The following is a 12,299-nucleotide window of genomic DNA, read 5'->3' as shown; positions in this document are numbered from 1 at the left end:
TACCGTGGTGACACAAAAAGTAGACTGTGAACATACAAATGTATACTACTCAGGTAAAACTTTACCACGAACTCTTTGTACTATTATATATTATATAAAGTACATAATATATTAATATACAATTTTAAACAAGTCTGAAGTCATAACCAGACTATGCTATTAAGTTTGAATATTATTTGGTAAATCTAAGTATCTTATACATTCCAAGTAGGGAATTATGGTTTATTAGCTATTACCTATCGATAATAATTTGTATTTCGTAATTTTTGACATGTTTATTTATACTGTACACATTTTTAATTTACTTTTTAACATAATTTCAGAGAATAGGATTTCAATATCCAAAATACCACATATGTAGTGATAATTTAAGTAAGTATTTTATGTACAACATTTCTGTAGTTACTATATTTTACATGCCTCATTGATATGACATTACCAATGTATAGGTTTTGCGATGATGTGTTTTTTTTTAAATTTTTTTTTATATTTGTACCTACTTACCTACCAACTAAGACGGAAACGTAATAATATATTTTTAAAAATATTTTCAATTTTTGTACTGTGGACAAATTTATATATAATAATCGTACATACAATTATACAATTTAATTTAATTTAATTTATAACTGGTGTATACGTATTATGCAAAAACATGCGTTTTATGTAAAATATGCACTTGTACCCAAAATATGCAAAAATATGCAAAATAAAAATTTGTAATATTATTTCTTTAAGTATGATTGATGAAAACCCATTTACTGCATGTAATTTCTTATAAAAATATGAACATGCATTATATGCAAAATCAGGTCTTTAGTTATTACTTATCAATTATTTTTTGAGTACAATTATTGAGTACAATAATGATTATCGTAGGTTGTTTGAATAATAATATACCTACTAATGATGATTACTATTCAAGTGATTATTACTTATTTTAATATTTAAATAATACCTCATAAATGAATTTTTTTTATTCATTAAATTTTTTATTTTTATTTAAATTTGTTAACCTCATTTAAACTTAACTGATGTATTAAAAATGTCTATTAACTTAACTTTTAATTTAATTGAAAAAAAATACTTAAATTATCTTAACTGAGTAAAAAAATATCATCAACTTGTCTTTGGTTACATTGATTTGGTAGATTTTGATCATCTCATTGATTTTGGGTTCCAATCCAACGTCAAGGGTTGTATCTAATCCGATGTTTTGTCAATCTTGTTGGTACCTATTTCAGGCATTCGGTTTTGATATGTTTCACTGTTAACTGAACACCACAAACTTCCCATGAGGGGGTTCTTCCTTTGTCATTAGGTATCCGACCGTAAGTCGTGTATGTCCGATTCTCAATTGGCTTAGTACCGATTCTTCTTTTCTTTCTAAAGATTATTTATCCAGCTGATGGAGTGATGGTACTTCTTTTGATTGTGTTGAGTTTGGTGATTTGTTGTTTCCGTGTATTTAGCCATTTAGTTGTAGGAGGGTTCTAGTATAGTCTTAAATTCGGGATTTGTGGTGGCAATCTTGGCCTGTTTGTCGGCTAGTTAATTTCCTTGGGTGTGCTTAGGGACCCGCATGAGAGTAATTTGGTTGTATTTGGATAAGGCTTTATTTAATTTGTTTAGTATTTTTATTATGATGTCTTCAAGTTTGAACTGGCTTATTATGCTATTGAGTGTACTCAAGGAGTCACTGCTGAACATTATATGGTTGGGTTATTCATCGTCTATGATTATTTAATCGCCTCAATTTTCGTTATTGCCTCGGCCGTATATATGAAGCATGTGTTTAGTAACTTCAATAATACGTTTATGTTCCTAAGTATTATTGAGATTCCTCCTTGGTATTGTGTCTTAGAAGTTAAAATCGTCTGTGTAGACTTTTTCATGTTCTTTGTAGTTTTCTAATATGTTCGTTTATTTTTGTATGACTGCAGCATTAACCAGCATACACGACACAGGACCCATTTTAGAGATTGCAAAATGTCTGGTGTAAAAGAAATTATATTGTTTTAATAAGTAAAGGTACCAATATTGGCTCTATTGACAAATGGTTGCAGAGTATAGCAACAGTTGTTTATAATAAAACATTATTAGGTTTTAATAAAACCTAATATTAAACTTTATTTACAGTATACTATAGAAACTTGATTATAGATCAACTAGATTTATATAAAATTAACAAATTTAAATTATCTAAAATTATCGAAATGGAGTATGGCAAAGTGTTTTTAACAAATGTAGAGAAGCGGAAAGCTGTAGTCAAACAGCAATTCGAGTCCAAACAAAGACTGTTATTGGTAAAATTAAAATTACGTGAAGAACGTATTCAAAATTTTAAAAAGCAACGAAAGAATGAACAAATAGTAAAAATTGCTAAAAATAAAGAGAAATTGGATAAAACTAGACTTCGGATAATTGAGTTGAAGGACTTGGCATTTTATAGAACTTTGGAGCTGAGGAATAAAAGAAAAAATAAAGATCGAAAAACAGTGGAAAATATAGTAAATTTTAAACGTTCTACATTGGCTACAAAACAGGTAAAAGAATTGAACCAATATTGGGCCAAATATGAAAATCAAATACGGACGACGGAAATCAACAGGTCAATGATAGAGAGATGTGTAGAAAACATACAATTAGTGGAAAAAGCGGAGGTGATTGTTGAAATAGGTAGTAATGTGAATGAAGGTATAGAAACGGAAACGGAATCTTCAGATAATTGTGCCTACAATCCAGTGAGTGATATGTCTAATAATAAATAACCGTAGACAATAGTCACATAATACCTACATAATATATTTTATTAATTAATTTCAAAAAATTATAGAATTGCAAAAATATCTAATTTTCTTGACATTTCTTAAATAAAACATTTTAAATATTTGTGTAGGTACCTATAAAGATTCCAAAGGCTACCTCTGAATGTAAGTGTTAAATTGTTATAAAAAAAAATATTGTTTTATCATTCTAGAATATGAATTAGACAATAGAACCTGTCATAATAGACAGGTTGTTTTCTTTCCATTGTAGTTTCTTTTTCGGAGATCCCTTGATGAAAGTTTTTTCCTGGTTTATGGAAAATCGGATCTATCTAATTTTAAAATCAAGATGCCCCTCTCTAGTAACTAACTATAGACTTATATCCATTCTTAGAGTCATCTCACGAAAATATTTGAATCTCTCATCCTAGGTCCCATACCGAATCCTGTCAATCCCATTTTAACCAATTAGTAACATGGTTTTCATCCGTACCGCTCTACCATTACATGTAATCTTACTTATTGTTAATTACACATTCAATACGTTTAGAGAAGGAAAGCAAGTAGATGTCATCTACACAGACTTCGCGAAAGCGTTTCACTCTGTTAACCACTTCTCTCTTGGTTTAATTCATTTCTGCTTAAACGATTACAATGGGTAAAACTATTTAATACAGAATCATAAGCGTTGCACCCTTCCTCTGGTGTCCCCCAAGGTGGACATTTGTCCCCTTTACTTTTCTCGCTGTTTGTTAATACTTGTTCATCTCTTAAGCATTGTCAGCTGTTATTCTTTGCATAAAACAAATTAAACTCAATAACTGATTGTCTCTATCTACAAGACGCCCTCAATAATTTCGTCGCTTGGTCAGAATCACTTGGTTCGACTCTAAACATTAACAAATGCAGATATTATATGACATTCACCAGTCGCTGAACTCCTATTTCATTTCCATACACCAATTAACGGCACTAACCTGTGTCCTATTGTCACTAACGCATGTGATCTCGGCTTTACATTTACTCCATCTCTTTGTCCTCGAGCTCATATTGATAATATCACTTCTAAAGCACTCAAGGTTTTATGAAAAGAATAGCTAGTAAATTTAAACTTTCCAACCCTCTTAAAGTAATTTTTGTGCACTCGTTAGGCCTATTGTTGAATTTGGGTCTGTACTTTGGGATCCTCAGACTGCTGAGGCTTGCAAGCGGCTTGAACGTGTCCAACGAAGGTTCCTTAGCTACGTTAAATTTAACTTTAACATTACTTGCGAACCTCATGACTACACTTCCGTCCTCCGTTTTCTACATCTGTGCACCCTATCCGATCGCCGTTACCAATATAATTTATCTTTTCTACGAAAACTTTTCTCTGGCTCTATTGACTCCACTTCCCTCCTTGCACTTATTAATATAAAGGTACCTATTAGAAACACCCGCAATAGTGCTTTTTTCCTTATACCACATTCCTCTACTAATTATTTAAGAAATGAACCACTCTCCAGGATGATGAAAATTGCCAATAAGGATCCGTCATTCTTCTTCTATTTTTTTAAAAAAAATATTGGTCTTTATATTATTTGTTATGTATAATATACTCAAAACATGCCTATGTATAAATTGGGCTCTCCTCATTATTCTTATTAAATAAATAAATAATAATAAATTAAACTTGATTAAACTTTGAATTTATTGAATTATTAATTAAACTAAAGGATATTATTAATATATTTTCTAACTTAATTATTTTATTGTTTTTGTACCTATTTATCTGAATGGTCAGATACCTATGTACCCTATGTTACCTATGTATTAATATTGTCCACATGCTTCACAAATATCAAATAAGTGGAATCTTCTAAATTGTCTTTGAAATACTTACCTATTTCCTAATCTATCAATCGTTTTCAATAATCATTGTAATATAATGTTTTGACGTGACTTAATCGCCGTTACATCGCTTTGTTGTTTATATACTCGTTCGTACTTTAGAAAGCGAAATCCATGAATATGAACCTCACGTTTATCCAGCGCATTGAGAATTTGAGGATAAACTCCACTAAATGCGTCCAGGATGCAGCGTTCTGGAATAAGACGGCACCACTTTGGAACAAAATGACAATGTGTCTACAGGCCAACATTGCCGAGGCATCAATGGCCAGTGAATCGGAATTGTCCGTTCCCAAAGAGTACGCTGAAGAAAAAGCTCGACGTTACCTGTTCGATTTGACGGACGATACCCGCCCGCCGTCGTTGATGCAGCAGATTATGATGAACGGTATCATACTATTTTTGACGTTATTATATAATATAACGAGTCACCTAAAATATCTTAAAATTTAACAATATTGTCGTTTGACAGCTCCAACAGGCGAAGACACACGATGGTGACTATATTGTTATACTATTTATATTAGTGTTTTGAAAGAACATCGTTCATGAATGCTCGTTCACGTTCACGTTCATAATAATAATATGCAGTGAACGATCAGAGAACGTCACTTGATTTTTTTCAAATACAACGTAAACGTAACCGACGTTTATATTTTTAATGAATTTGAACAATTTTTAAACATTCAAATTTATTTACTTACTACTTAATAAATATAATATAATATATTATAAATATTGATGATAATAATATTATTATAATACTCCTATTATAATTATTTGACTGCAAATTAAAAAAATCAAATACGTGAAATTCCAGCGGGAACGGCTCGACATAAAACAACAATAATATTATGATTTCCTAGATTTTGTATTAGGACGATTCGTGAAAAGTAAAATAAAAAAAGGGGGGTAAGTGGATGTCGATCTGCTGTACAAGTGGGTCAATTTATAATGGATTGTATTAAATTTGAATTCAATGATATAATATTATCATTGTATAAGAAAAACGATTCTGAGTTTGTCAGTCTGGATACCTATTTTATATTTTTATTATTTATTATTGCCTATAAGTTGAGTAATATTTTAATGTTATAATTTTTTTTTCGTTTCTATGGAGATGAACAACGGATTTCAAGCGTGGGAATTAAATTCCCGTTTTTTTGCGGTTTTTCGTAATTTGTCGGTGGTTTTTACCGTGACATTAAATAACTATTAAGAAAATCGAAAAATTACCTCTCTGAAGTACCATCTTGATCCAATTTCCTAACAAAAAAGATACTATAATATGTTGAAATCGAAGCATTCTTTCTGGTAGAAATTTTGTACGCAGGATAAAAAAAATCACCTTTGTAAAACCACTAGCTTCCTCGGTCCACTCAGAATCTAAAATTTAAATGAACGACCAAATGAACACATTCATTTTTTTAAAGAACGTGAACATGAACTTGTTGTTTGAATAAAAAACATGAATGTCAATGAGTTACTTTTTTTTTAATTGAACTTGAATTTTTAGTGAACGTTCTGAACACTGGTTTATATTCAATTTAGTGATGGGCAATACAAGACCAAGACCAAGACTATGACTATGACAGTCTTGGGGCCAGTATTACCATCTGCCGTTAAGTTTAACCAACTCCTAACCAGCCGAATTCGGCCGGTAATAAAATCTGTTATCATCCGGTTAAGCGTAATCGAAGTATACCGATGATTGTAATATTAGCCCTTAGTCTTGTCTTGCAGAATCAGTCTTAGTCTTGGGCTTGCAGAGACATTTATAGTTTTGATCTTGCAGAGCCATTTATAGTTTATCCTTGGTCTTTGTCTTGTTGCAAGACTCTTTCAATATAAAAAAAAATAATACCCCAAGTACCAACTTTAATTATGTAATTAATATTATATTCAATGGGGAGTTGCAGTTGCCGGTGTATAAATATACCGAACCGCCCATATCGGTGGCTGGTGTTATTATTATAATATTTGTTTGTGCTCACTGCTCGCACATCATTTCTTATCTTGTTTTCAATAATTCAATAATGTTATTTATTTTAAAATGCAATAGGTATTACGTTTATTATATTCCTAATAAATTATTTAATTTAACCTACAACTAAATAACGAGTTTTTTGGGAAAATTAAAAAAAAAAAATTACAACAAATATTGAAAGACTGCAAGACCAGACCCCTTGCAGTGTGGGTCTTGTTTTAGTCTTGGTCTTGCAGATCAATTATAGATTTTTAATTAATAGGTATTTAGTACTGTCTTTAAGTAGATGTTGTTGTCCGGTGACCGGTGTCCATAGGTCATACTCTTACCAACCACTCATATCATGGTACCATTTGATTACTCTGTTAAGTATTTCTACATATTCCTATTATTAACTATAAAAAATAATTATTTGAAATAATAATTTCATTACGATATCAACTTATTAGTTGTGTGTCTTAACTTTTTGATGAAAATAGTTTGAAACTTCAAAACACCAAATAAATCTCAGTTATAATTATATTTCGATTATTCGATTATTTATAAAAAAAAAATCGATTAATCGAATAATCGAATTTCGATTATATCAATTATTTATAAAATATGAAAATAATCGATTATATAAAATAACCGCGCAGCCCTAGTCCAGTCTAAGTTAAGACCGGATTTATATGCATTTGAAATTGTAAAATATGTATTTAAAAAACACAAAATATTTGGCAAAATAATTTTTGAATACCTATTGCAGCTATTTATTTATTGTAAAGTATAAAATCAAAACATTAATGATGAAAAAATGATTACTTATATCAATAAACTACAATATTAAATACATTTTTTTTTTTACTATAATTAAATATATTATTTAATTGTTATTTGAAAAACAATAAGTAACAATAATATTTTCCATACTGATCTCGGTTAAATTATAACGAGTAAAGACGGTTTGTAACAATGTGTTTGTACGAAAAATACTTTGATCCACATCAACGCTTGTGATGGGCGCAGGATGCATTTTTAAACATTTCCTGGGGAATATGTTGGATAGAAGAACCCTTAAGTCAACATTTTCATATTCGTGTATTTATGAAATTTCTTTTAAAATAATTCAAATAATAATTATTAGGAAATTTATATTTTTTTTAATGATTTCAGAACATTTATTTTAAATTATTCCGCTATTATAAATTTCATAAAGATTATTAATAGAATTCACAACTTTTTTAAAAATGTTCATAGCATTACGAATAAGTAAACTTAAAGTCTCAAGCCTTTTAATAATTTCAACAAAAATAATTTAAAAATTAGTTTTAATATAAGTCAAATGGTTAATTTTATTTGATTTAGTTAGAATTTGTTTACAGTTTTTAATTCTTTTGACATCAGCTTCTTGCAGATTTTGTATAACATTTTTAAAATATTCATAATTATCTGCCAAATAGGAAAACCCGTATGTAATGAATTAGGTACCTTCAAACTAATAATGATCAACGGAAACGTAATATAATATTATTTTTAAAATTTTTTAAATTTTTGTGTTGTGGAATAAATTCATATAATATAGGTCATAATTGTGTATACAATTATAAAATTAAATTAAAACATTTAAATGTTTACGCAATATGCAAAAGCACGCGTTTAAAATATGCACTTGAACCAATAATATGCAAAAATATGCAAAATAAACATTTTAAATATTATTTATTTACTGTATGTAATTGCTCATAAAAATATGAACATGCATCATATGCAGGATCCGGTCTTTACAGTAATAAGCTAATAAGTATTCAAAAATACCTATTTTAAAATGATTTTAGATTTAAATGTTATATTATAGGTATCGGCTAATCGCGTACCTGCTATAACAATTATAATTGTTGACATGCTCACGTTTAAATGTTTTCACGTTTATATAGGTAGGTTTTTTTTATTTTAGACGTGGACTACAATTTATCAGATGAAACGATGTTTGAAATGATTGCAAAGGCCAAATCGCTGTCGGAACCGGGCGCGTCCGCGTTCGACATCATAAACTTGATCAGGCGTGTGACCGAATACGAGGCTGATGTTAGAAACAACGTCAATTATTTTGTGATCAGTCTCGCGGAGAGGGCCGTATTCGAGTTAACGAAAAAGAAAATTGCCGGTGAGTGTACGAGCGGAAGCATTTTAGTACTACGCACAATACTAGTATTCTTCTTCGCTTCATCTGGCATTTAATAATCCCAAGGGTTTTCATGTTTCACCGCCAGCTGATAACTGATTCCATTCACATTTATTGTTGTAATTCTTTGTAAATTGTTTTCCTCCACAACTAAAAATGGAAAACGTTTAAACCCGAAATTAATAATCGTAGAACAATTATAATCACTTCAATTAAAATACTAAATACAAGTTGGCTGGATGATTAACTGCTCGTTGTCACGAGGAAATGTAATTGAAAATAGTGAAAACGCCATTATTTAATTTTTTTTCCATGTCCTGTGTTCCACGCGGAGGAATTTACAAATCGGAATATCCGCTTCTTATTTTTTCATTATAATAATATTGTAGTAGTTATACTTTCACTGCCTATAAATAATAAAATATTGTAATTATCCATCATATAATATAAGTTCTTGTTTTAATAAAACTGTTCTATTTCATTCAGCCAGACCTGCAATGCGTTTTATTATCAAAATGGATATCTATGATTTTAATCTAATACGATTCCTCGTGTTTAAATGTATAAAACACTCAATAATTGTTTCCCGATTTATACAGTCCTAAATTAAAATGTTTCTGAAAATAGAGTTCATGAGTTATTATTTTACTGTTTCATTTTTTCTCAAGTTGATAATGTCGTTTTTAAAAATACAATTTACATAAAATTTTGTTTTCTTGGAAAAAACCATATTTTCTTTATTAAAAAATCATTGTTCAGAAATATCTATGGACCACTAGTCTGGACCTATAAGATAATTTTCCTTGAGTATATATTATGTGATACCAGTTCTGCGGCATCGTGAAAAATTATACGGGAAATAAACGTTTAATTTTTGTATTTATATTTGATACGAATGTGATTTATTTTTTCAGAGAAAATATTTGTGGACATGCGAAAAACCATTGATCGACTTCAACACGTGAACGATAGAGATATAATTCCCACCAAACTGATAAAATCCAAGAAAATGATTGAAGTGACTTCTTTCATTTTCGAAATGATCAGCAACGACGAAGTCTACAGTCGGTTCGACATGCCATTGGATGACGAGCCGCGTTACGTGGCTCAGATTTCAGAAACGGCTGAAGATAGGTTCAAAAATTTTCAGTGGGAAAACTATCCAGATACAAAAATGTCCACGATAAGGTTTCCAATAAAGGGGCGCGAGGAACTGAATGAGGTAACCATGAGATTTTTGTTAACGTCGACGGTTACCAAAACGTCTTGAGAGTTAAGGATATCTCCCCGGGGTTTTCAAAGGGGAATGTAATGGAGAACAATTTCCAAATATCTGAGGGTATTTTCTGTTTTTTAAGTATATATTGTAGTATCACCCGTATTGAACAATACGTGGTAAAACCAACTATACGCCTTACCCTCGTATTCTCTAGTTAGTAATACTCTCTAAAATGAATTAGAATGGCAATGTTAACTTTGAGGTACGATGGTATGCGCTTATCAATTATTCTTAGTTCGTTCATATCTAGTTGAAATGACTCAAAGATTACATATACCTTGGCACTATTCACTATTCAGTATGTATATCCCGGCGCTGTTCCTATAAAAGGTAAGAACTTAAGAATGACTGAAATTATTATAAACTCGGGTTTTAATGGTTTGAAACACTTTTATTAAATTAAAACAAATATAAATAAAATACTTAGCAAATTCAGATTGCCTAGCCCGTACTATGATCGACGTTTCACACACTTGATCGTCGTACCTGTGTTCTCGCCGAATCACTCAGCGATAAAAGGACTGCCCGTGCCTGCGCGTACGGCGGTGTTAAAAAGTAAAATATTATTGCTGCCTCAGCACATCTTGCTTCATTGGCCTGACCTATATTAATATCTAAATTGTTAAATTGATTTCTACATGTGTACATTTCAATATGTGTACATTAAATAATATCACTGTGACGACTGTCTACAATATACGACAATATGGTATCCATTAATAGAAGTGGACATTCTTTATTGTTTTTTTAATATATATTACAGTAAAACTAGTTTTATTTTTCGATTTTTATAGCGATTTATCGTCATCTGCTGATCAAAAGAGCTTCTTATCTGAGTAGATAAAGAAGAACTACAAGCGTCTTAACAGGTGGTTTTTAGTTTTTACATTAACTTACTAGTATAGGAAATATCTAAAGACCAGTGGAAAACAGTGTCATATGCGGTAAAACGTCTTAAACGGGAGCATCCTCGTTAGTTTCTATATATTTTTTGAGAATTTTTTTTAGAACTTATAGGCACATTACAATAAAGTCGTAAACGGCGAAATTCAACGAATTTGTAAGCTGCTTTATTAGTAGGTATATATTATTATATTTATATACATGTATTATAAAATATTATATAGGTGTACCTAATTAAAGTAAATTATAACCGGCAATCATAATTAATAGAAGTTTGAATTTTTACCTTCACAGTATGATTAAGTTTTGCACTGTTGCAAATAAAAAAAATCAAACTTGGTGGTTGAAGTAATATGTTGTGCCAAATATAAAAAAATTTAAATATTTGTCTAGGTATGAGAACAATTTTGCCATAACCACTAAATTTGTTTTTCGTTTTCACTACCTAACGTCGATGGACATATTTTAGAAAAAAATTTGATTTTATCGCGGTTTACCGTCGCATATCTCCTACCCCGTCATGACGTCATGTCCCGTGCGTGTCTTATTCCATGTCCATGTTTTAGAAAGTGGATAACCTCGTTCGATTATTCTTGGAGCACGCTCACCAAAAGACCGCGCAATTTGTTTCTACCAGCAAGGTGAACGAGTACGAAGAGCGCGTCAAAGCGGTGTTGCCATCGAGTGGCCCGGCCAAGGGTCAGCTGACGCTCCATTTAGTGTATAGGATTTGCCGGAAAATCTCGAAGCTGGTGTTCGGCATGTTTGCGACGGAAGAAAAGGTGATGCACAACTTCGAGATGACAGTCGATGCGTACGTGCTGCTTGTCGCGAACCGGACGAGCCGCGTGAATTACAACACTAAGGTCTACAAACGACGCAAGAGTGTCGACGTCGATGACTTCAATAAATTGTACGACGAGACGTTGAAGTCGATTCGCAATGAATATTGTATGGTATAATAATTGCATGAAAATCAATAATCCGTAGTCGGTATCCTAACAATATTGTTAGCTGAAAGTGTACGTATATTAGTATACTCTATTCTAAAAAAAGATGAGGCTTCGGTTGCGACCAGTTTTCATTTAGCGACAGTCAGACGTCATTCCCACTACGGTGGCGCGTCATGCGCTGCCACGGAACAAATAGCCACGCCCATGCGCACAACTCCGCCGCCGAAGCCTGATCTAATTTGAAATAGAGTATAGTTTATTATGATAATACGATATCGTTATACGAATTAGGGCTGGTTTTTCAATTGTCTTTAACTGACAGTTGGTAGGACATAACTGTCAATTAATATTATGT

General features: G+C 31.2%; 1 protein-coding gene across 1 annotated transcript; it reads left to right on the top strand.

Annotated features, from left to right (window-relative positions):
• The first annotated feature begins 2,078 nt into the window (after positions 1 to 2,078).
• LOC100572868 lies at positions 2,079 to 11,998 on the top strand. The gene is made up of 5 exons (XM_003246446.4): positions 2,079 to 2,744; positions 4,761 to 5,046; positions 8,582 to 8,791; positions 9,724 to 10,031; positions 11,558 to 11,998. The coding sequence occupies exons 1-5, from the start codon at positions 2,217 to 2,219 to the stop codon at positions 11,951 to 11,953; spliced, it is 1,728 nt and encodes a 575-aa protein (XP_003246494.1). The 5' UTR covers positions 2,079 to 2,216; the 3' UTR covers positions 11,954 to 11,998.
• The last annotated feature ends 301 nt before the right edge of the window (positions 11,999 to 12,299 follow it).

This window comes from Acyrthosiphon pisum, chromosome X (assembly GCF_005508785.2).
Source record: "Acyrthosiphon pisum isolate AL4f chromosome X, pea_aphid_22Mar2018_4r6ur, whole genome shotgun sequence".
NCBI classification, from domain to species: domain Eukaryota; kingdom Metazoa; phylum Arthropoda; class Insecta; order Hemiptera; family Aphididae; genus Acyrthosiphon; species Acyrthosiphon pisum.
Note: the sequence above shows the minus strand (reverse complement) of the source record. Positions and strands in the feature narration are given on the sequence as shown.